Source organism: Cynocephalus volans, chromosome 9, assembly GCF_027409185.1.
Source record: "Cynocephalus volans isolate mCynVol1 chromosome 9, mCynVol1.pri, whole genome shotgun sequence".
Taxonomy (NCBI): Eukaryota; Metazoa; Chordata; class Mammalia; order Dermoptera; family Cynocephalidae; genus Cynocephalus; species Cynocephalus volans.
The window spans coordinates 103555979-103581643 of NC_084468.1; the positions used below are offsets into that span (position 1 = coordinate 103555979).

Below are 25665 nucleotides of genomic sequence, written 5' to 3' on the forward strand. Positions count from 1 at the left end.
TCAATCTATTCTAGTTGATTACAAGGTTAGTTCACAGGTAATTTATTTAGCATCTAAGGCCTAAGAACAGAGCAGTTTTGTTTGTATTTTCCCTCCTATCAAGTATTTTAAATGTACATTTAAAATGCAATCAAAGGCCACAAAGCAAAGTTCAAATTCAAGTTTAATTTGAACAAAAAGTCAAGAAGAAAGAATGTCCGGCTTCCCCAATTTTAAGATTAAAACACTGAAAATATAAGAAACAATTTTAAAATGGATTTTGAATCCATATTTTAACCACTGAAAGGAGAAAAAATAAGAGAATGAAATGAAAGTAAAATGGAAAAAGAAAAAAGATAAGATCTAATGGGAAGGCAATATAGCAAGAGCCAGCTAGAATGTTCAACTGGGGAGAAGAAATGAGAAAGAGTAAGAAGGGGAGAAGGGAAGGTAGGGAAGACCAAAGGTAAATAAAATGAAGAAAAATAAAACTTTAAGTAAATGAAATGTAATATAAAGACATATAGCCATACATCTGTGTGTGTATATGTATATATATATATATGCACTGTTGACAATTATAATACCAACACCTAATATTGTATGGCATTTTTTTTCAAAGTTTGCCAAGCACTCTTGCATATATTGCTCTTTTATTTTATAATCTTCATCACAATTCTGTGAGTTAGATCATTGCTTCCACTTAACAAATGAAAAGTTCAAAGAGGTAATATGAATTGTCCTACATTATTTAACAATAACAACAGCCATATTAGTAGTAGTAATAACAACAGCAGCAAAAACAGAAGTGCAGCAATTCATAATTATTGAGCACATACTATGGTGCCAGCCCCTATGTCATGAGCACAAATGAATTTTCTCATTTAATCCTCACAACAGCACTTTGAGGTAATGATTATCCCTACTTTACATGAGGCTAAGGCTTGGAAGGTTTAATAACATGCCCAAAGCTGGACAGGGGCAAATCTAGAATTCCAGTTGAGACCATCTGACTCCCAAGACTGTCCTCTCTGTGACTGCTCTGTAAGTTCAGACCTGGAATTTGAATCCATACCAGATGCCCTACCTGATGCTCCCTCCATAAATACAAAAGAAGAAAGACTCACACCTTACACTCAGCATGCCACCCCACACCGGGGTCCAGCATACTACCTAGAAGCCCCATTCCTCACATCATCATGCTCAGCTGACCAAATTCTCCTTCCCTTACCTGACCCATGCCCCACCCTTGTAAGGACAGCGCCTAACCTGTCCCCAGTGACCTGCCATCAGTTAACCCTTTTGCTCCTATGGTTACGTGTAGAGATCCACCAACGGGCCTGTCTACCATTTTTAAGTGCTATCAGGACTCACATATCACATGGTTCAGTTGTGCACATCAAGGAGTTTCCCATGGAAACAGAGTAATGATAGAAAAAGGATTAGAAATCAAATTTCAAATATTTACCATTGGTCAGATGTGTTTAAATTTGAGATCTAGAAGTTCTCTTCTTCTGCTTTTACCCAACAGGGAGAATCTCTTGTATTAGGATAAGGCATACAATAATGGGGTAGTCACTAAATAAAAAGCGGTATAACTGTTTATCCTCAAAACAAACTGGAACCACAAACACAATGGGGCAGGGCTTCCAGTTGTCAGTTCTACTATTAAGAAAACAAGATTTAGTTTTGGGGCCCGCTGTAGAAAGGAAAGGAGGGAAGAGGATATGGTAAAGTAAAGTAAAAAAATCATCTTATTTGGACATACGTCCTTTAGGGTCTACCACTAATTTTATCTGTGAAAATGGGTGTGTCATTTCTCCTCAGTTTCCTTATGTGAGAAAGAAGTGTTAAATAACATCTTTTACAAATCTAACAGTGCTACTTTCTACCTATTTGTGGGTGAGCACTCAATGACTGTACTGTGTACGTGTGTGAGAGAGAGAGACAGAGAGAGAGAGGGAATATAAGAATCAGAACTTAAATGATGAGAAAGAAAAGGAGAAGAAGAAAGAAAAGTCAACTAAATGCTCATAGCATGGTAAATACTTTTGTAGGGTATAACAATTAAAACCCTGATTCAAAATAGCTTATTTGTTAAAAGTGGGGTATTTTGTTTGTCTGGTTTTTAATGAAAGGGTGAAATAGAGATGTACTTACTATGATATCCCTTTTTGAATAACAATCACTATATCTTGGGAATTTCAGATTTAAGACTAAAAAATATTTTTAAGACTGAAGACGTACCTAAGAAATAAAAATCTGTTTCTTTTCAACACATATTCTTACATAGCTTCACTTAAAATGAGTGTCTCTCTTTTAACAATTGGTGATCTATGTCCCTGAAAGGTAAAAAGGGATATATTTTACATACTAGGTACTAGTTCCTTTGATACATGCAGAATAAACTCTTTTTTTCATTTAACTTCCTTTTTCCAGCTGAAACATTATGCTAATTTATTGCAAGCTAAAGGATAGTCGTATATGTATGTGTTTTATGCAATCTCAGAAGTATCTCTTTAGTTTGAAAGTGGTAACTACTTTCCATTATTTAATTCTGTCATGTATAAAGGTATAGTTTTATCCTCTGAATGCAAAAGGAAAATATCTTTTAAAAATGTCTCAATGCTATTCTTTATCTGATATATATATATTTTTAATTATGTATTTCAGGCCCTGCTAGATACTCAGAATCTTTTGCGTGCACAAATCACAAATTTTACATTCAATTTGGGATTTTCAGGGAAATTTTACCATACAGGTAAGAAAAAGGATTAACTGTTTTTTCATTAAGGCCTCTTTGACCATTCTATTTAAAACTGCACACCCCTCCTGCTCCTACCCTCTTCATGCCCTATGTTCCTCCCCTACTTTTCTTCATATCTTAAGATACTATTTTTTAACCTTTAGAAAATGTTAATGGTTTGAAATTTTATGGTATTACCTAATGGCCTTCCTTTTTATTGAGTTATAATTTACATATATAAAAGTGCATAAATAATAAGTGCAATGTTCAGCGAATTTCACAAAGTGTGCACAGGTGTGTAACCAGCAGGCAGATCAAGAAAGAGAAAACTGCCAGAATCCTCCTGTGCCCCATTACAGTCACTAGCTTTCCTCAGAGAAAACCATTATTCTGATTTCCAATATAAATTGGTTTTGCCTGGCTTTGAGATATGTGTAAAAGGATTCATATGGTATGGACTCATCTGAATCCAGCTTGTTTTGTTTAACATTATTTTGGTTTCATAGGTATTATTATGTATAGGTTGTAATTTTTTCATTTTAATTGCTATGTAGTATTCCATTTCTTGAACATACCAAAATTTCTTTATCCATTTCATTCCAGTGTAGATTGTTTGGTTGTTTTCAGTCTTATACTTTTTTGAGTAGTCCTGTTATGAACATTTTATACCTGTCCCTCAAAGGACTTATGTATTCTTTTCTGTTGGTTATCAACCAGGAGTGCTAGTTGTGTGGCACACTTATTATCAGCTTCAGTAGAAATAGCCTAAAAGTTTTCCACAGTGGTTTCACCAATTTAAGTTCCCAACAGTATGAGTGTTCCCATTGCTCTACATCCCTGCCAAAATTTTATATTTTTTGTCATTTTAATTTTAGCCTTTCTTGTAGGCATGGAAAGATATTATAGTTTTAATGAACATTTCTCTGATGAGTAGTAAATGAGATTCTTTCATGTATTTATTGGCCATTTTGGTATCTGCTTTTGATAAGTACCTGATTTGTGGGGCGGGGCAGGGGGTTGTATTAGGTTGTCTGCTTTATTGATTGATTTGTAGAAATTTTTATGGATTTTTAATGAGTATTTTGTCGGTTATATGTGTTGCAAATACTTTCTCCCACTCTTTCCTAATAGTATTTTTCATGGGCAAAAATACTTAATTTTAATCTTATCCAATTTATTATTTTTTCCTTATGGTCAGTTTTTTGTGTCTTGTTTAAGAAATCTTTGCATACCACAAGATCAGGAAAACATTTTTCTACATACTTAAAATTTATAAATTTGTTATCAATCTAGAACTGATTTGGGCTATGTATCAGATAGGGGTTAAGATACCTTCTTTTTTTCACAAAGTTACCTAATTTGCTTCAAGTATTGAAAAGACCATCCTTTCTCACTTTACCATAGTATCATTGTCATAAATTAGATGCCCACATATATGTGGACCATGTTTCTAGACTTTTTCTTTCCTCTTCTCTGGATCTATTTGTCTCCATCATATTGTCTTATTTACTGTAACTTTATAATTGATATTAACATCTGCTAGTGTAAATTCTCCAGGTTTGTTCATCTTCTTCAGGATTGCCTTGGCTATTCTTGGCCATTAGAATTCTCATATAAATTTTAGGATCAGCTTATCAATATCGACAAAGAAACTTGCTACAATTTTTATTGAGATTACATTAAACCTATAAACTAATTTGGGGAGAGTTGATATTAAATATTGAGTCTTCCAATCGTTGAAAATATTTTGATCTTCTTTAATTACACTGAATAAAACTTAATAGCTTTTAGAATTATTCCTTAGGATTTCTTTTAATGCAATAGCAAATGATGTCTTGTTTATTTCATTTTCCATTCCTTTGTTGATGGTATATAAAAATACAACTGATTTTGTGTATTGATCTTGAATCTAGCAATCTTGCTACATTCAGTTATTAATTCTATAGTTTGTTGGTTCTTTTGGATTTTCTACCTATGCAATCATGTGATTTTTGCATAGTGGAAATTTTACTTATTCCTTTACAAACCTTATGAATTTTGTTTCTTTTTGTTGCCAATTGCACTGGCTTGGATCTCTAAGACAGTGTTAAATAAAAATGGTGGTAGCGGAACTCCTGTCTTATTCCTGACCCCAGGGGGAAATCTTAATAGATTTGTACCTTTTCTCAAGGGGAATTCTTTCAGTAGACAGTTTTGTAGCTGCTCTTTATTAGCCTAAAGAAGCTTGCTCCTATTCCTAGAATGCTGAGTTTCCGCATGAATGGATGTTGAAGGCACTTTGTTTTTAAATTATTTATCTATTGCCTCTCTTTTCTCTCTAAAATGAACCCTCCATGAGGGCTTTACTACTGTAACACCAGCAGCTAGAACAATCCCTATTTAAAAAATGAATTAATGAACAAGTGATTTAGTGAAAATAAAATCACCTTTATTTTAACTATCAGTAGTTATAGGAAAAAGGTCAGAGAATAAAACTTGACCATGTTGTATTGTGAAAAGAAAGCACTCTAAATATTGGAAATAGTTAAAAATATTTTTCCCAAACATAATATAATTAAATATATTTCAACTTGCCTGAAGACAGCCAAACACAATTTCATAATTGAATGAATCAATCTATACTTTTTTGGAAGTTAAACAAAAAAAATCACATGTAAAGGTGTATCCATATAATGGAATACTCTGCAGTCATTAAAAAGAGACAATTTTAAATGTAACTGAGTAAGAAAGGAGCTCCTGAGAAATATATTGAAAAATTAAGGCACACTACCATGATCAGAACATGCTACCATTTGTATAAAAAGAAAGGAGGGGAGTTAAAATCTACACAACTCTAGATATAGTACTCTTATTTTATAGCTTAGGAAACTGAGTTATAGAGTAGTTAAGCAGCTTGCCCAAAGTCACACAGCTATTGATACATATATAGGATATCTCTGAAAGGATTCATAATAAACTGGTATGAATGGGTATCTGTGAAGAAGAGAATTTTGGAATTAAATAACAGAGATAAAAAGAAATGTTACTTTGTATCTTTTGCATTTTGTATCATATGTATGTGTTCATCTATTTAAATAAACATGTAAGTAATTTTTTCAACTATTATATTTAAACAACTTTATCAAATAGTTTTCTACAATTGCAAATGCTTTTAAAATTTTTAATCTGGTAATATGGACATGAGTCATTTTGTATGTATTTAATAAGTTCCTTCAAGGGTTTAGTAAGCATATAGTGGTGATAATTCTACCTGTTTACCACAACCATGAGTATAATTTTCATATGCACATAAATAACATAAATAGTAATTTTATTTTTAGGTAGAAGCAATATTACATTTCTGGAGTAAGTGAATTTCCATGAAAGTTATATAGTCATAATACTTGATTCTAGTATGTTCTATATCATACAATTGTATAATGCATACAATATGTATAATTATACAACTACATTTGACTTTGGGTTCTCAATTTGGAAGTTTTGTAGGTTTTAAAAGTAATCTTAACATAGGAAGCTCTAAAGGCCTTATTCCCCTAAATTTCTTAGATCGATACATAAAATGTACTTTTCATTGATTGTTTTAAATATCAACTGGGAAACTCATGATCATTGTTTAATATTGTTTTGTGATTGAATGAGTTGCTATCCTTATCATAATCTCAAAAATGACGACACAATTAGAGATCTATTCTAAATCCCTTGTGTATAGGGAAGTTCAGCTACCTTGGAATAGATTTATAAAGTGAGAACGTTCTCTTTATGTGCAGAAGTTCAGCTCATCTTTCTAGCAAAGTTAGACCCATAGGACCATTAAATTTCACAATGGGACACCCCAAGAGCTTAAGGAAATAGAAAATATGTCCATGACCTCTTTCTAAACATATCCTAATTTCAGTGCCACTATCTTAGATTCCTTGACATTCTTTGAAGAAAAGAAAATTACCATATAGATAAGGAATTACCAGGATGAGATCAGGGACAAATAGAATATGTAGTCTTTTGGAGGAAGAGAGGGAAATTATAAGAAGAGCCATAGCAGCAAAACCAGGACAACCAAGATTCACCCCCAAAATATGAGAAAACATTCCTGGCAATTCCATTATTTTTTGCCTAACATTGAATGCTGGAGAATGACTCCAGCCAGGCCCTCTCCTCCCTTCTCATCTATTAACGATCTGTTGTCTTCACTGACTTGGGCACTTCCCACAGCTCACAATAAGTGATTCTTCTCTAAACCAGAGCAAGTAGAACACAGGAGGAAGCTAAAGCCAAGGTTTGAAGGGGTCGTGTCATCTGTGTATATCAGGAAAACTTCCACAAAACTGCAGCCCAGGTTGTGTAAAACCAGTAAAATCATTTTTTTAGTAGGAATATATGTAAAATTTAATATTCAGTTTTCAAAAACTAAATGTTATAAAGTTTAATCAAGTTACATTGTCTTCTTTTCTAAAGGTGTAATTCCTTTTTCTGTTAAAGATGCTGTCTATTTTACTCGGTCTCAAAGGGAAGGAGAAAAGCAGCACTGTCTTAACAGTAAGACTTTATTTTGGGAGAGAGCTTTATCTTATTTGCTTTCTTTTAACTTTTGAAGGATTTGAGCATTTTTGTGAGAAATAAAGAGATGAAAAAAGTTAAAATCATAATTCTCTTTTAGTGAGCAATCACCATATTCAAGGTACCTTGCTAAGCACTTTTCATGCACCTTTTCACTGAATCTTAGGAGTGAAAGAATATGTTACCTTGTTTTCTAGATAACAAAAAAGAAACTTAGAGGGATCCAAGGTCATATAGATAAGTGTCAAAAAACAGTCTTAACCCTAAGTCAATCGGAGCCTCATTGTTATGCATTAGAAAAATTGGACTATGACAGAGTCTCAGCCTTGCTGCAGCCACTGCCCAGAGACTGCTGAGCCCCCGTCCGTCTGCTGCCACCCATTCTGGACACAGAACACCCAGTCATGGATAAAAATGAGCTGGCACAGAAGGCCAGACTGACTGAGCAGGCTGACCGATATGATAATATGGCAGCTTGCATAAAGTGTGTAACTGAGCAAGGAGCTGAATTATCCAATGAGGAGAGGAATCTTCTCTCAGTTGCTTATAAAAATGTCGTAGGAACCCGTGTCATCTTGGAGGGTCATCTCAAGTATTGAGCAAAAGATGGAAGGTGCTGAGAAAAAACAGCAGGTGGCTCGAGAATACAGCGAGAAAATTGAGACCAAGCTAAGAGATATCTGCAATGATGTACTGTCTCTTTTGGAAAAGTTCCTGATCCCCAACACTTCACAAGCACAGAGCAAAGTCTTCTACTTGAAAATGAAAGGAGACTACTACCGTGACTTGGCTGAGGTTGCTGCTGGTGATGACAAGAAAGAGATCATGGATCAGTCACAACAAGCATACCAAGAATCTTTTGAAATCAGCAAAAAGGAAATGCAACCAGCGTACATCCTGTCAGATTGGGTCTGGCTCTTAACATCTCTGTGTACTATCATGAGATTCTGAACGCCCCAGAGAAGCCCTGCTCTCTTGCAAAGACAGCTTTTGATGAAGCCGTTGCTGAACTTGATGCATTAAGTGAAGAGTCATACAAAGACAGCACACTAATATTGCAATTACTGAGAGACAACTTAACATTATGGACCTCAGATACCCAAGGGGACGAAGCCAAAGCAGGAGAAGGAGGGGAAAGTTAACCAGCCTTCCAACTTTTGTCTGACTCATTCTAAAATTTACACAGTAGACCATGTGTCATCCATGCCGTCCCACAAATAGTTTTTTGTTTACGATTTATGACAGGTTTATGTTACTTCTATTTCAATTTCCATATTTCCGATGTGGTTTTCACATTTAATATTAGGGTAGTAGAGCCAGTTAACATTTAGGGAGTTCTCTGTTTTCACCTTGAGGTGGCCAATATGGGGATGTGGAATTTTTATACAAGTTAAAAATGTTTGGCATAGTACTTTTGGTACATTGTGGCTTCACAAGGGCCAATGTTAAAACTGCTTCCATGTTTTAAGCAAAGAAAACTGCCTACATATTGGCTTGTCCTGGTGGGGAATAAAGGGGATAATTGGTTCCAGTCACAGGTGTAGTTATCATGGATACTCTGAGGTTTGGAGCACTTAGAAGGCTGTGGTAGAACAGATATCCCTTGGATACTACATGTTGAGCCAATGCATACATGTGGAATACTCAATCTCAGTGTGCACACCTTTGACCACAGCTGCAAAAGTGTTCCTTTAGACAAAGTTGTGACCCAGCTTACTCTGAGTAAGGGCAGAAATGGTTCACGTTCCATTATTTGTAAAGTTATCTGCTGTCTGCTTTCATTATTTTTGCTACACTCATTTTATTTGTATTTAAATGTTTTGGGCAACCTAGGAACAAATATAAAAGTAAAGATGCAATAAAAATGAATTGCTTGATATCCATTACTTCATGTATATCAAGTACAGCAGTAAAACAAAAAACCCATGTATTTAACTTTTTTTAGGTTTTTTTGCTTTAGTGATTTTTTTTCTTGATACTTGCCTAACATGCATATGCTGTAAAAATAGTTAACAAGGAAATAACTTGAGGTGATGGCTAGCTTTGTTTAATGTCTTATGAAATTTTCATGAGCAATCCAAGCATAATTGTTAAGAACTTGTGTATTAAGTTCCTGTAAGTGGAATAAAAGTTTTATGAATGGAAAAAAAAAGAAAAATTGGATTATGATTGTTTAATGGACAATCTTTGATTAGGGAAGCTGAATAGCAAAAGATTTCTCTCATCTATAGGTTTGTTAGGTTTGTATGTTTCCCCAAATTATTAAGGATCAATAGTATCTGAAAATTCTAATTACACCATAAAATTAATGTGAAGAGAAATGTTATATTGAGTTAATAAATGTCAATATTATTTCTAGACTCTTCATTTGGTCAGTAAATGATAGTTAAGGGCCCTGAGTTTAGAGCTGCTCAAACTAAGTTAAACTTCAGTTTCTGAATTCTGCTCTAAGGAACAAGTTACTTTACCTCATCAAATATCAATTTTCTTATCTATAAAGTGAGGTTAGCAGTGGCCTTTGCCTCACAGGGGTGTTGTGACAATTACATGAGATAATCTTTATAAAGCACTTAACACCACAATGCTTGACACAAGGTAATGTCTCAATGATGGTTTTCAATATAATATCAGGAGTAGAAAACACTGCAGATTAAGTACTGCAGAGATAACTAAATACATAAAATAAATTGTAATTAGCAATAACTTAGGGTTTCAGCATAGTTTTTTAACAGCTTAGGAAAAGACAGATAAAACTGAGGAATTTGACTTCTCATTCTTCTCCCTTCTGCCAGTTCTGACAAAGGTGGGCAAATGAGAGAATGAAGGGATGGCAAGAGTTCAGGACAATCAACCCATGAACAACTACATTTCAGCTGCTTTTTATCATAGTGTTTAAAGTAATAAGCAACAGACACTTGTTTTCAATATACTTAACTGTAATGTAAAGCATCCCCAAAGTAGGATTAAAGAAAATCAGATAAAGCAGAGCTATAAAGAAAAAACAAAGGACATACAATTATGACTACTGTGAATTGAGATAAATCTGTCAGAGGGCAGACATCATTTGCCTAATTCTTGCATAATTCAAATGTATGAATATTTTAATGCACATTTCACGATATTCAGGAAAGGGCAAGAAATGCCTGAGCTATCTTTCCAAAGAACCCTGAGATCTGTTGTGCTGGCCTGGTAAATAAACTTTGTGCAAAGGTCAACTAAAAAAAAAGAATAAAGGAGAGGTGACAGGAAAGATGCAAGGAAAGATAGAAGTTATAGGCAACTGGAAGCAGAAATTGAAAGCAGAAGCGGAGACTTTTCAAAAACTAGGGAATCCCAGCTCACTTTACTCACACTGACTTTGCAGGGGAGGGGAAATCAGGAATGTATTAATTACTGGGAAACCTCAGTAATCTGTTTTCAGTGGTGGAAAGTAAAACTGCAACAAATAACTGACTTAACTAATATGGTGTCCTGAAGACATACAGAATGTTAATCATCAAGAAAGTATCTTGGATATAAGTAGAGATGTTTGATTGTGGGGAAACCAAATGACCTAATTCTTATGTCAAATAAATCATGTGTTTAAGCATCACCAGTCACACTTATCAAATACTTCTTTACCGGGACCACCTTATTTATTGCCAAAAAGGTAGTAGGAACCAAGATCCTGCCGTGACTGGGATCATCAGAATTTCTAAACCCCTGAATCCATCTTCCTATTCTCACATCTCTCTCTAGAAGGCTTCCCTGAACTGTAAGATAACCACTCAGAAGCCCCAAGAAGGCTCAATGTTGATGACTCATTAATCAGGCCAATGAGTTAACATAATGGCTTGGTCAGTTCTGGAACACAATGTCCCTTCTGCCATACAACCCTCGAGTGAGAACCACTGTCTCCCTTCATGTGGTATTACAGTGGTAAAAACAAACAACACAAAAACTCAAGGAGACATGCAAGGAGACTTAAGGAGAACAAAAGTAGGAAATACAAAAGGAAAGGAAAGGGTTGTTATAGGTTACCCCAGAACTATGTAGACATTTCCTCCAGAAGAGAATAAAATAGGTGTTGCTACTTGTAGCCACATTTTTACCTATGTGAATATAGACATAAAAGGAGTTATATGACTTGACTGTAGTCACACAAATCAAATGAGTTGGAACCCACAAATAAAGTAAAAAACTTCCGACTCCAAAGGCTATATTTGTTCCAGTATGCTATGATAACAGGAGTGTATGATACAGAGGAAAAAATAAAGAAAATAAAACAGATGTAAACTTTGTATGTAGGGGGAAAGTTCCTTCATATCAGTAGAATACTTGAGCCTATGAAAGTGAAATTGAAGACTTTGTTGAAAAATTATGTTATTTCAGTCATTCTACGTCACTCATTCTTGTTCTCCCTGTATAAATGACATGAAGCCTCATACTACACCTTTATCTTTGGTGAATTGTTTTCAATACTCAATAAATCATAGGATCTGATTTTTTTCATGCCAATGGGCTCTGCCTTCCTTCTCTTGGGAAACATAAAAGAACAGTGGTAGCAGGCACTGGGCTCAGTTGGCTGGTCCAAGGCAGCAGTCCAGCCTCCATCCTTAGCCTACAGGGCCCTAGTAAAACCATTCACATCAGAGCTGCCACTGAAAATATGAGGGGAGATTTTCTGCACACTGAGTGGACACAATTTGAAGAATCCGCCGCTATAAAAGCTTATTGCATTCATTGTTGTGGATGAAATTTAAGTGTGGCTGCATAATTTTGTGGTGAGTAGTACCATTTTATGATATGCCAGGACAGTAGTGAGCACCTTATACTGCTCTCATTTTATGCTTTAGTAAAGAAGCTGTGCCTGGGGGAGTACAAGAAGACTCCTAGCTCCTAAAGTAAGCTAAGAGAACTGCGGGATTTCTCACACTCAACTAAATTGCAGGTCAGGGAAAATGGAGGAAATAAAACAAGCCCAGATACGAAAAATCAGAGGAACAACAACAGGGCTGACTCTCAAGGCAACAGGAAGGAGTTTTCTGATGTAAAGTCTACTTCTAAGAACTTGAGAGAAAGGGCAAGCATGAGGAACATGAGCACCACCAAGGAGCAGTTTGGATTATTTCACTATGACTTCACCACTTCTCAGCTTCTTTCCATCACTTTTATCCTTTCTCCTTTCTTTCCTTCAGTTTTCTCTAATTTTCCCAGTAACAATTTCCACATTTCCTTCTTTTTTCCTTCATATGCCCCAGTTCTCACCAAATACTTAGCTTCTTCTCACACCTAAGGAGGAATCCAAATAAATTATGGAATTATTTTGTTGTGCAAGTGTATAAAACCCATGTCAAAATGATCTACTACAGGGGCTCTGACACAAATTTTCTAATTCATATCTCCTCAATCGCATTTCCTACTTATCATTCTATTCTCTCCAAACTACAAATTGTACAAAGATGCTAAAAGTTAAGAGCTCTAACATTTTTGGGAATGGTTATGTTTCCTTCCATCTTGCAGTTATTTCATATCCATGCCTCAGGTTTAACAACTCTCAAAAGAGTTTTGTCACATTCTCTGGTTATTTCCTAGTAGATTTTCCTTTGCTGCATTTCATGTCAAAGCCTTATATGTACCTAAGACAGTAGAAATGTCTTCTAAATGCATACAAGAGAGTACATAATTAGATAGATAATTGATCGATAGGTAGATCACTATAACTGGAATTAATTGAATAATCTTTTTCCTTCCTAAAGGAACTGAAAAGGAAGATGAAGGAGATGACTGTCTGCTGGGGTCTGTCGATGAGTTCTGGTGGTTTCCTCACATGTGGAGCCATATGCAGCCCCACCTGTTCCACAATGAGTCGTCTTTGGTGGAGCAGATGATTCTCAACAAAAAATTTGCCTTAGTAAGTAACCCATTTTGACTACTCATTAAATTGGAGAAATGTTTTGCATAATTATTGCACACTGATTAGAGAAATGGCAAAGTTTTTATATTAAAAAAACTCTCTGAGGATTTTGACATATTGGCACTTTTTAAGCAGCTTTTCTATGTGATCATTAAGAAGATCTTGGTATTGCAGCCTTTCAGTATGTGGCTCTTGAGTTTGTACTGGGTGCAGTTCACTATGCTTAATGCCTTGAGATAGCTAATTTAAGAGGAACTTCACAAGATATTCACAAGACTCAGTTACATGACATTATGATCAGAGCTTATAAGATATGGCACCCGTGCAGAAGGAACTTCCTGCTGCAGTGGGGAAGCAGAAATACACACATTAAATAATTCTCCAGCAAAATGAGGTATTTCATGACTTAATGCTAAACCATATGAACACAAAACCCACAATTCAAAAAGATAAGTGTCATTGGGAGTGGCCAGGGACATGTTCTTATGGGAATTTTAGGTGCACCCTGAAATAAGAATAACATTTAGGTATCAAGACAAATTAGAATGAAGTGAAGCTGAGGGAAAAGACCAAGTAGGAAACCATAATGTGGGCACAATGTACTTCACTCTAGGAAGGCAATGGAAATGGAAAGAAAAATATTTTAAAAACATTGCAGTCATGTATGTTATACAGATGTAACATGTTCTTGGCTGAAGCAAGGTACACTGTTTTATGCTGAAGGGTTTATGATGCAGCACAGGGAAATTTATAGTAAAAGTTTTAATAAGTACATTATGAGGGAAAACGTGCTTGTAATCAGAGAGAGTACAGATGCCTACTTGCATGGAATGGTGTTTCCATCAACTGCTAGAGCCAAAAAGTGTGAGGAGTTGATCCTCTTGGTGCCTTACTCAAATTTATACAAGAAAAGGTTACAAGTTATAAACTGTATTTTTTTCTCCAGGATACAGAAGACCAAATACTTTATGGGTTACATCAGGAGCCCATGCTTCATTCAAGTTCTTTTAACTTCAACCTACTCCCCAAAATAAACAAATAGCTTCAAGGGTACCTTTGCCATGCATTGATATTTTGTCAGGAAGGCAAGAATAGTGTTCCTCCACGCCGATATTGTGAAAATGTTTTGGCAGTATTTGCAAATTCCTGTGAAATGGAGAGTGATCTTCCCCCCCCCCAAAAAAAATATAAACAGGAATAGTAAACAGCATGTAAAATTGGGTAAATACTGCCACAATTTCTAATAAAGTGTACTAAAAGTACTATCTCAATGCAGCAAACATTGTCATGTTTGAAGTCTTAGAAGTCAAAGATTGCTGATATTAGCAGTGTTAATCAGAGAGAGATGATGTAGAGAAGAAGATTACTTTGTAGTTTCCTCCTAAATCTGTGGAGAAAAAGAGAATGGAATTTGTGAAAGAAGAAAATATGTAAATAACAGTAAAGGAAAGCACCAGTAAAAGATAATATACTGAGAAATGAGGAGGGAGGTTTTTTTTATGTGGTGGTTGGTGTGGTGGTGATAGCCTTCAAAAATAACAATGTATGAAGGTAAGTTTGATAAAAGATGTGACATTTACTGTTATATACCCTGAAACTAGAACAGTGTCTATAACAATAGGTGTTCTATTATTACTTGAATGAATGAATCAGTGAATTAATCAATGATTGCCAGTATTATGTTTACATTTAAAACAATTGCATATACTTGAAAGAACAAATAGTAAGAACAGGCATACACAGGAGTTATATGCATTCTTTAGAATCCCCAACAAAAAAAAAAGTATAATTCTCAATCAAAATCTAGTCATTTTTAACTTCCTAACTCAAGTGCCAAGCAAAGGAGATTTCTTAGGAGTGTCATTTCTAACTACATGTTGACAACTCAAATTATAGTCTTCGAGGCAGTGGAGAACTGTCATGAAGGATCTTTAGAAATGAGACCAAACATATTCTTTAATGTTTAATCAAACACAGGACCAGATTTTTTTTTTTTTTTTTTGGTCAGGAGAGGACAGGTAAGAAAAAAGACTGAATGCAGGACCAGTTTATCTCCAGCCCCCAGCCATAACAACACTAAAGAGAATTTATATGTAAAGCATTTGGGAAGAGTGATTAGCACATAACACTCAATAGATGTCATCTTATTATCATTATATTTAGTAACATAAAACTGCCATCTTCAATTTTCTCCTGGGCTTTTGAGGTTTTTGGAGTGATGGGTAAGAGGAACAAAATCCTTAAGTTTAAAAGCTTATTTTGTATTGGGATGACATTTTCTTAATGTGAGTTTTACACATTAACACACATTTCTTAATGTCTGTTAACTCTTTTACTGCTCATTAAGGCATTAAGGTTACAAAATTGCATCGCTGCTAAATTTAATGATGCAATGAGAAAAGATTAAGGGTTTTCAATTTTACATGTTCTGTATTATTTCCTTTAATTCTCACAACAACCCTGAAATGTAGGTATATTTGTTCTCCCTTTATAGCTAGGAAACTGAGAAACAAGGAAATATAGTGACTTGTTCATGATTATAAAGCTCACTAGTGGTAGAATCAAGAGCAGAAATTCAGCTCTTCTACTACATAAATTGTGTTGCCCAGGCTTCTTCACTAGCCTCCCAACCCAAGTCACAGGTGTAAATATAGATTTCTCTTCTGTCTGGTAATCCAGAGAATATCAGGTAATCCTGGTGACATAAGGGAAATGGAGAGCTGGAGGTGGAGTTCACAGGGTTACTTTTCTCTCGGGCTCCCTAAAGTTGCCTAGTATAGGCAGAGTCTCTAAAATGTTGTGAAGGAAGACAAACAACTGAATCTGAAGAACTTTTATCATGACTGAATACCATTTATCATGTGTAGACAAAGGGGCCACTTTTATCCTGGAGGAAATTTTGCCTCAACTATCTGTTCACTAGATGGAACAAGCAAATGCTTAACCTGTGCTAATAGTGCATTTCTAAATTGGGTTACATCCCGCTTTTCTCCACCAGTTTGAAGGTTCTGGATTTTAAAATGAGCTTGAGTGTTTCCCAATAAAGGAACTGAAAGAATAGGCCAAGAAGCCATGGGCTGCTTGTGGACAAATAAGTGTCAGACAAGAATGAAGGCCATGAATGCATTACTCAAATGGGTGATGAGGTTAGAGGACATTTAAAGTTCCCTTCCAACTAAGAGGATATGAGACTATGATCTAAAACTCTTCTGTTTGGGCCTTCACTATCATGTTCGACAGCCAAACACCTGCTTTTCATTGGGCATTAGAAAATACATTTGATGTTATCCTTTTGCACAGTGTGGACACTTCTGATCCAAAAAGGAATTTGATGTCATTTTCATTTAGCTTGAAAGCTCTGTCTAATAGTTTATTATGAATGGTCAAGCAAATCCTTTAAGCAAACTTGCATTTGATGATTACAGCCATCAGGAAATGCAGCCTTAGAGGTTGATTAGAAAAAAAATTTTGGTTGCCAAGTATGGGCTAATTCAGGTATTAAACTGAAATTTCAACAAGTTATTTTTTTTTTCAAAGGTACCAATTCTGAGGCAAGGATTAATTGTTGCATTAATGATTGACCTGTACACAATTTGAAATATCTGTTGTACAGTTTTAAAAATAGGAGAAAGCAAAATAACATTGTATTTGAACCTCAAAAAAATCATGAGTAATATATACTGTCTTTTGAAGAATGGACCTAAAATTTGGCAAATGGTGATAGTTTAATTTTTAATGATAAAATAAATCTTAGAGATTTTTATCACAGAACTCTTTGCTAGTATCAAATGATATTTAACACTGTTATAGACAATATATTTCTGAATATTTCTGTTATAGAACAATATTTTTGAAAACAAATCTTACTGAAGATTGTACTTTTGGTTGCATTATCATCATTCTTTCAAATAGTGTCCTTGTTCCCTCTCTTTTCCAATTTCAGCAGAACCTGCTAATTTACATTAGCTGCAATGTCTATTATCAGTTACACAACTTTTCAGATTAGTGAGCATGTTAACTTTTACAATATGGAAATAAAGATTATAGTATCAAAATATAATCTAAAATATATTGAAACACTTGCTGGCTTAAGGAATATATGATAATCTTTTCATTAGTTTGCATGCCAGCTAGGGAATGCATGAATTCTGTCATTTTTATTTCAGTGAAGGACTTAATAAAAAGGCATATTCAATTTTCATTTTATTGATATTAAACACAAAGTATAATTCTAATGATCTTAATAGAAATAGAGAGTTTCAATCAGAATGCATCGTGTCCGCTCTGAGCTGGTAGACCACTTCTAGAATAATCTAAGCAGCATAGTTTGTGAAAAACACTGGCTATTATTCAAAGCAAGATGACCAATATAGGAAAGTGTATAATTTACCTTGTAAGATGAATGGTTGAAGAAACTTGGAGCGGGAAAGAAGAGAAGGAAGAGAAAACTAAGGGATATATTATCACGACTAATATTCAACTTAAGAGTAGTGGTATGGGTAATGGGCATGCTGCCAGTATGGATCTGGCCATCACATCTTGGGCATGAGTGGTGACAATCACCTTTGTATCCCATGAATATTCACAACCAATAAAAAAAATTAAAAATAAAAAAAAGAGTACTGGTATGGCCATGACAGTTATTATAATATTGAAATGTGACAATATTACTACCCCTACTCCCACTACCACCTCAGACCCTCCCCCAAGATGTCCCAAACCTCCCGACTACTCAGCAACTAAAGCGGCTTGGCCCATAAAGAGTGTCCAGCATCCATCTTCAGCTCTACAACTGGCAGCTGTTCTAATTGGTCAGTAGCACATCACACTGGTTGGTAAATATTTTGAGTCTCACTCCTGAATATAATCCTGATTTAAAAAGGACTGGAATCAGTGTATTCATAAAGGAAGACATGGAAGAGAGAGTACAGCCCTATACAATCAAGAAGTACTCATAGAGTTCTAATCTTGATAAGTGTCTTCACAGAATGGTGCTTGACATCTAGTAGGTGCTCGATAAATGTTTGTTAGATGAAAATATAGGTAAACATTTCTTCCAGCTTTTAAGAGTCTACCATTACTGTCTTTAAAATGTGGGTTTTATTATTATTTGGGTATGGTGAGTCCAACAGATTAGGAAACAACTGCCATTGAAAAGATAGCTTGTTACTCACAGTTCCCAAGAAGAGAGGACATGCCATACCATGCAGGGCCATATGGGGAAGCACCAGGGTTGGTCAGGAGGCAGAGGGAGCAAGGGGAAAACATGGGCAAGGGCCTTTATTGTGGTTTATGCAGGAAAGGTGAGGCAAGGAAAGGTAAGCAGGCTTAGGATAGGCTACTTAGAATAATTTCAATGGGCTCTGAGGCATAGGAGTTGTCTCTAGTTGTCTTGTACATGGCTCTGGGGTGATTAGAACAGGGAGATATTAGCATATGAGAGTCTGATAAAGGTGATGGTTGAGGGTAGGAGCTCTGAATTGGTCAATTTGCACTTAAAGAGTATGCTCTTAGGCAAGTGTTTGCTATCTCTAGAAACTGGCTAGCCCCAGGAGTGGCAGTCTCTACAGGGTCTGCAAGACCCCAGATATAAAAGCATCAGAAATACAGAAAATAAAAAGGCACGTTTAATATATTTACATATCCCTCTCTCCCTATCGTGAAGCATTCCACAGGTTTTCAAATCCCCTCATCATTCCAGTTGCCATATTTGTACAATTTCTAACTTTTCATTCTCCTTCCCAATATATGTTGCCCCAATCTGAACATTAGTGTCCGCTCATGTGGTCTTATTAGAACAGAAAACAGTAAAATATTTTTTCTCCTTCATGTGTACTTTACATCTATTAATGTAGCCAAAGATCACATTAGATTTTTTAAAAACCATCATGTATCTGTGTCTGCCAGACCTTCTGTCCATGAGCTATTTATTAAGCCTTCAAGTATTTCAAGTATTTTTTTATCCAATTTATTTTATTGACTAAATTCTAGCTTTAAGACTACAATTGTTCCTTTAACATTTCATATTTGTTATATGTTCGGTGTTTCAGTATTTCAACATCTTGCTAAAGATTGATTCTGTTATTTAACAGACTTCATATCTTTCCTAGCTTTGTGAAATCCCTATATTTTCTAAGCATGACTTTTGCATCTTCATCAAGTTATTGGTACAGTTGAACATAATAATATCATGGAGAGATTTGTGGTAGAGCAATATAGTCTCCATTCCAAGTTAATATAGGTCCATTATTATATTATAATAATCACAATTATTTCAAAATATTTGGCTAATCAAATACAAATGTTTTTAACTCCACTAATATCCCTAAGGTATTGAAATTAAGTTCATTGATGTACGGTTTCCAAAATACTATCATTCTGTTTTGAAAATTTGGCATATTTTCAACTCACGCATCCTATTATTCTTTGTTTCTCTATGATTACTAAAAGTATTTGCACATCAAATCTACAAGCTTTATTTTTTTAATTACCCTGATATGTGCTCTTCTAAGCCTGGAAAAACAGAAATAATTTAGTGTATCTTACTTTATATTTTAGTTTCTCTTATTGTCCCTTTATCTAATTTTATGTTTATCTCATCATAAATATTTTGGAGAATTTTCTCTTTAATAGAGAAAGTAGAAGAAGTGTAGATATTGATAGAAGCAAAGTAGATAAGCAGATATTTTTGCTTTTTTACTCTATTATCACTTGAACTATTCACACTCCCAGTTGTGAGTATGGTATAATATACCTTGTTTATCTTTTGTTGATCAGAGTCATTTTCAATTAACAATTTCTGGAAGATAAACTTATTCTGAGATTTAGCCTTCTTGGCATTATTTTTACACCTTTTTTATTTGTTTGTTTTGTTTTGTTACCTATTTTTTTCCTTGGTTATGTGCATTGTCTTTCATATCTTTTATGTGTTTTAAACACTGGGGTGTATGAGAACCCTGCATTGAGCCTTTATTATTTGGCTGGAATACTTATTAATTTAATAAACTTATTTAATTCTCTTATTAATCTTATTTAATTCTCATCACAACCATCCTTCTGTCATCTCCACTTTAGAGACAACAAAGCTGATATTTGGATTGGTTAAATAATTGTCCCAAACCCACAGTTAAGTCATAGAACTGGCACTTGCATTCAGGGCTTTCTGATTGCTAACCACTATGCTAGACATATGTTTACTTTCTTGCTTTAATTATAACATTTAGCGAGAATTACATTTTTGAATATCCTTTTAGCTGTATTCCCTTGGTATATTCCTAGCAATTGTCTCACACCTATTTTTCCCAGTAGAATATTTTAAAATCTGCTTTCCTAAGTTGAAATATCATATCTAATTATTTTCAGAACTACATATTTTAAGTATACTGAACTCCAAGATAACATTGTCATCTCCTCTCCAAAGTCCTAACACTTCCATGTAGACAGCAGAATCACAGAACCTTAGAGCAGGAGTTTTGAGGATGTAAACAAGCAGGGAGAGATTGGAGGTAAGTAGACAAACTGGGTTACTATTGAAGTAATCAAAGAAGAGGAAATAAACGCCAGCTTTAACTAAATCCGTGGAAGTGAGTTTATAAAGAAGAGGCATGTGAAAACCATTTCTGAGATAGAATCAATAGGGCTTTTTATTGGATGTATGATGAGGAAGCAAAAGGGAACAAGTCAGAGAAGAAATCTAGGGTTATCAGTGGTGGGAGCGGGGAGGGAGAGGGGGATAGGGAGAGATTGGACAAGGGGCATAAAGAATAAGTACAATTTGTAACAATATATATATTAGTAATACTGATTAGATCAACATATGTCAACATTGAATCTCAAAACTATGTATAATCAACTATGATTCAATAAAAAAATAATTAATTTTTAAAAATGACATCAAGACTTGAGCCTCCCTTGTTTCTATCTGTATATGTGTTTAAAGTTTTGCAATGTGAACTGCTGCTTCTTCCTTAGAAGTTCTATATTTTGCTTGTTAAGATAAGTAAACAGATATGATGTTTTGAGGGGGGAGAGATAGAAGAGAAAAGGAGGAATTGGTAAAAGGACACAAAAATCAACTACATTATATATTTTTAAACTTTTTTGTTTTGCATTAAAAAAAAAAGAAATTCTATATTTCACCTACATGAGGATATACCCCTTCCACCGATTTCTACAGTGGTACAGAATTTATTCTCATTTAGATATATCATTAAACATTTGAACGTGCTTTTGATTACCCCAGGAACTTAGAATACTCTTCTTTGTAAACTCCTTTCCAGATTACCTTCTTTTCCATTCTACAGGAAGACTTTACGCTCCTTAAAAAGATAGAGAGTATAGAAAAGTATTCCTCAATTCCTTTATTTCCTCTAACAGAAATGCTAGATTTCATCTCCAGCACATATATCTGGTGACTTAAACTGGTTTTGAAAAAAGAAAGATAAATTTAGCACATGTACTATATGAAAATAGTCCCTTGCTGCCCAAATTTATGTAAAGACAAAATGAACTAAAAACCTTTATGAATTCTCTTGGAAATCTTACTGGTGGGCTGGAGTCAGATACAGGGGTAGCAGTAGGGAGGGCTATTTCCAGACCCACGCACGCTGCTCCTGAATTTTGACTGCTCTTTTCTTTTACATCTTACATTTGTTTAAAGTGGAGGGGGAACTTGTATTCTAAGAGGTGGTTATAAACATGGCACAGATGGAAGTGATAGCAGCAGAAGAAATAAGAGTAAATTCCATACAAGTGCTAACCTTGGGTCTGCTTTGGCATTTTCATATCTCCCACTCAATGTTCCCAATCATTCAACCATTTCTGTCAGTTTTTTCTTTTGTACCACTTTCTGCTCCTTTTCAAAATTTTCCATCCCTACTGCACTCCCAAATTTTTCATCCCACACCTGGATCATTGCAGCAGCCTCCAAACTAGTCTCCCCAATCTCCCATTCTTTTCCTTTAATTTATGCTCAGATCAGGGAAGGTTGTGAAACTTGAAATTCTATGATCTGCTTTCCGCTACATTAAACAGAACCTTGCATTTCAGTTAGAAAGATTCTTGACTCTCCTGAGGAAAATGTAGGAAGACAAATTGTTGAACTCAAATATTTACTAGACATTGTGCTAGTTCTTTCCACATATCCTCAATTAATCCTCACAACCACCTGTGAGGCTGGTTATTCCCGTATTGAAAATGCAGAAAGTGAGACTCAGAGAGCTTATATAACTTTTCTAAGCTCACACAGCCAGTGAAAGCTGGAGAAAGGATTTTATCCCAGGTCTGTCGAGCTCCAAAGCCCATGTAAACACCATTTTCTGTGTAATTCAAAGTGCCATGCTACTGTTATCAATTACTGTTATACAAACTTCATCATCAGGCTGTTATTATTTCCCTTAAGAGTTATATTTTTAAAACAAATTTAGAATATTAAATCTGAATTTTGCAATGCTTTCTCCTAAGTAGCTGTTTGTATGATTTACATAATTTCTTGTGTTTGTGCAATCAGTACCATAAGCACTATTGTACTGGTGGATTTTGTAAATACCAGAGGATATGAAATATTTATAACAAAGATAAATTATTGTTAATTATAGATGCCTAGCACTACTGTAGACCACTAGAACTTATTTTTCCTACCTAGCTGTGATTTTTTTCTCCATAAACCAGTCTCTCCCAAACCTCCTCCCCATCTCTAGTAACCACAGTTCTACTCTCTACTTCTGTAAGGTCATCTTTTTTTTCTTCAGCTCTCACATATGAATGAGAACATGTGGTATTTATCTTTCTGTGCCTGACTTATTTCACTTAACATAATGTCAACTTTCAATTAATTCAGAAATATTAAACTTCAATTAAAATTAGTACTATGTAGACTTAGAGATTCCTAGTCTAATCAACCTTACATAATTTCAGAGAGATTAAATGTGTTTGCAGGTACTCTGGGAATTTGAATCTGTCCCTGAATTATTTATATCTTTATTACCTCTCATAGACCCCAAAGGTCCATATAAAACTTATTACTTCAAACTCTGAGAAAGCTAAATTAAACTAAACCCTCCAATTCCTCCATTGTGTCTCCAGGTAATTTTCTTTTCAGTCATTTTGCTACAGCATACAAAAATAAGGCTTCATAAATTCATTTTTTACATTTCTATAAACCCTTCTAGTGTTTACTTTAAAAAGTCATAGCAATTCAAAAATATCAACCTGGCCTGTGCAAAGTACATTCTTTTGAGTATTCTCACAAAAGCACATCCTTTAGTGGTGTGTTTACTTATGAAACCCTCAACAAAGGTATGACTACACTTCAGGAATTCTGAAGGGAACTCTCAGAGAAGAAAACAATGTTCTCTGTTAAATGGAAATGTACTTGAAATATATTCCATAATTATCAGGGACAACTGGGAAAAAATCTGTTACTCTCACCCAAACAGTTCTTTTCTTAGAGGTTACAAGTGAAAATGAAGGTTAAAGTTGAGTGTGTATTACTTTTGTAACTCTTTGTCAGTATTGGTACTGAAATTGTTAGCTAAACTTCTGTTTCTGTTATTCAAGTTTTTCAAATAATTCAGATGTTTACTTTGGGGTAGTCCTTGAAGGGAAATATGTGGTGTCAAGGAAGGGTTTTTGCTGATGTCATTGCTACAGCCTTATTAAACTTATGGTATGCCAAGGGTATTCCTTACCTCCTACTTTATATATGATATCAATTACTATTCCCAGAAAAAAGGTGTATTGTTTAGTAAGACATTTTTAAGATACAATTGATAATGATGCTGTATCTTCTTTGAAGAATGTCTACTCTTAAATTACAATTCTAGGTTGTTTGGGGATGGAAGTGATGGTGGAAGGATTCTTAGTTTACTTTTGCTTTCTTGTTTGTTATCATTTCAAAAAGTAAGAAAATTATGCTAATTAAATAAAGGAAATTAAATGGTATTTAACCAATAACTTTGTTTGTATCTTTTATTCTCTACAATTCTGTGAGATAATTATTTTTATTACTCCTACTTGGCAAGTGAAGGAACTGAGTCTTGGTAAAGTTGCATAACCTGCCAAAATCCTACAGCCTTTGGCAGGATGTTGTAGCAGCACTGAAATTGAACCTAGGACTCCTAAATCTATGCTCTCTGCATGATACTATGACGCTGCCTACCTTCACGAATCCTTGTACACTGATAGTTTCATTGTCATGGGTTTGGCTGTCTTTGGATATCAGAAGATTAAGTTTCTTTCCTCATTTGTTAATTAAACACTATACACTATTTTCCAGAGATAAGAGACTTCGGAGTGATAAAGTCACACTTCTGTTTTATTATTTACCTTAATGCCATTCTATTTCATAAGATCTCACTCATTATTAACATGTTTAACACCTTTATCCCGAGACTTTACTTTTGGTATTGCAGCCATGCTTTTTGTTATCCAAACTTTGAGACAAGGAATATCTCATTCACGGGGTTTCTGTATCCATAGGAATATCACCAACTAGGGAAGCTCATCTAAGCCTCAAGTCCCAGAGTTTTTATTAGGGTTTTATTACATAGGCATGACTGACTAAATCATCAGCCATGTGATTAAATTCAATATCCAACTCTCTTCTACCCTGAGTTCAGGCTGATATCACTTGGCTCAAAGCCTCATCTTTCTAAATAGCCCCATCTTTCTTTCTGGTATGGCCAAATTCCATCCTGACTCATTTGTTAGCATAAACTCAGATATGGTTTCAGGGCCCATCATGAATAACAAAGACACTCCTATCACTTGAAAAATTACAAGGACTTAGGGGTTATCTCCCAGGACCTAAGGATGAGGAAGACCAGCCAAATTCTTTATTATACAACAGCAGCCAACAGAGGATGATATTAAACCCTTAAACCAAATCGATTAAAACCAACAAGATCATCACAGAAGTTTTTTAACATACCAGCTAGCAAACAGAAATTAATATTATGAATCAAAGATCACCATGTAAAAAAACTAGAGCTATATCTGGCAACCAAATATATAAATATTAACCAAATTTATGTAGATGTACCTATCACATTTGAGAAGATTATTACTTCCTTAAACATGTAAAAAGAAAACTACATGTGAGTTTAAGATTAGATCATGGGTTAAAAATAGTGCTCTACATTTAGCATGTGAATATCAGATCATTTCTACAACCATAGAGATTATGTCAAAGAAACATGGAATTTTAAACCTACACCTTGGTGACTACTCACACAACCTTTTTATTTCACAATTTTTAAAAAAATGAAAAATCAGATTCCTATGCTAAGGTAATTATATTTTTTAATATTTTTTTATTTCAAATCATACCAGAAATACCATCATTTACCACAGTAACATATTTTAACAATCTTATTATATAGTACCAAACCTCAATCCCCAGACCTAGAGATTTTGATTTGCCTGATTTTGTTCTAGGTTAAAGAAGGGAATCAGCTTCCTGTAAATAGTAACTTTACATATATTGGATCAT

At 34.7% G+C, this 25665-nt stretch overlaps 1 protein-coding gene and 1 pseudogene across 2 annotated transcripts in view; both read left to right on the forward strand.

Annotated features, from left to right (window-relative positions):
• Positions 1 to 25665, forward strand: part of LOC134386047 (bifunctional heparan sulfate N-deacetylase/N-sulfotransferase 3) — a 144821-nt gene that overhangs the window by 39389 nt on the left and 79767 nt on the right. For both annotated transcript variants that reach the window (XM_063107975.1, XM_063107976.1), the window contains exons 2-3: positions 2653 to 2740; positions 13018 to 13172. In XM_063107975.1, the coding sequence (XP_062964045.1) occupies positions 2653 to 2740; positions 13018 to 13172 (243 nt within the window). The remainder of the gene's footprint in view (positions 1 to 2652; positions 2741 to 13017; positions 13173 to 25665) is intronic.
• LOC134386399 (14-3-3 protein zeta/delta-like) lies at positions 7684 to 8421 on the forward strand (annotated as a pseudogene).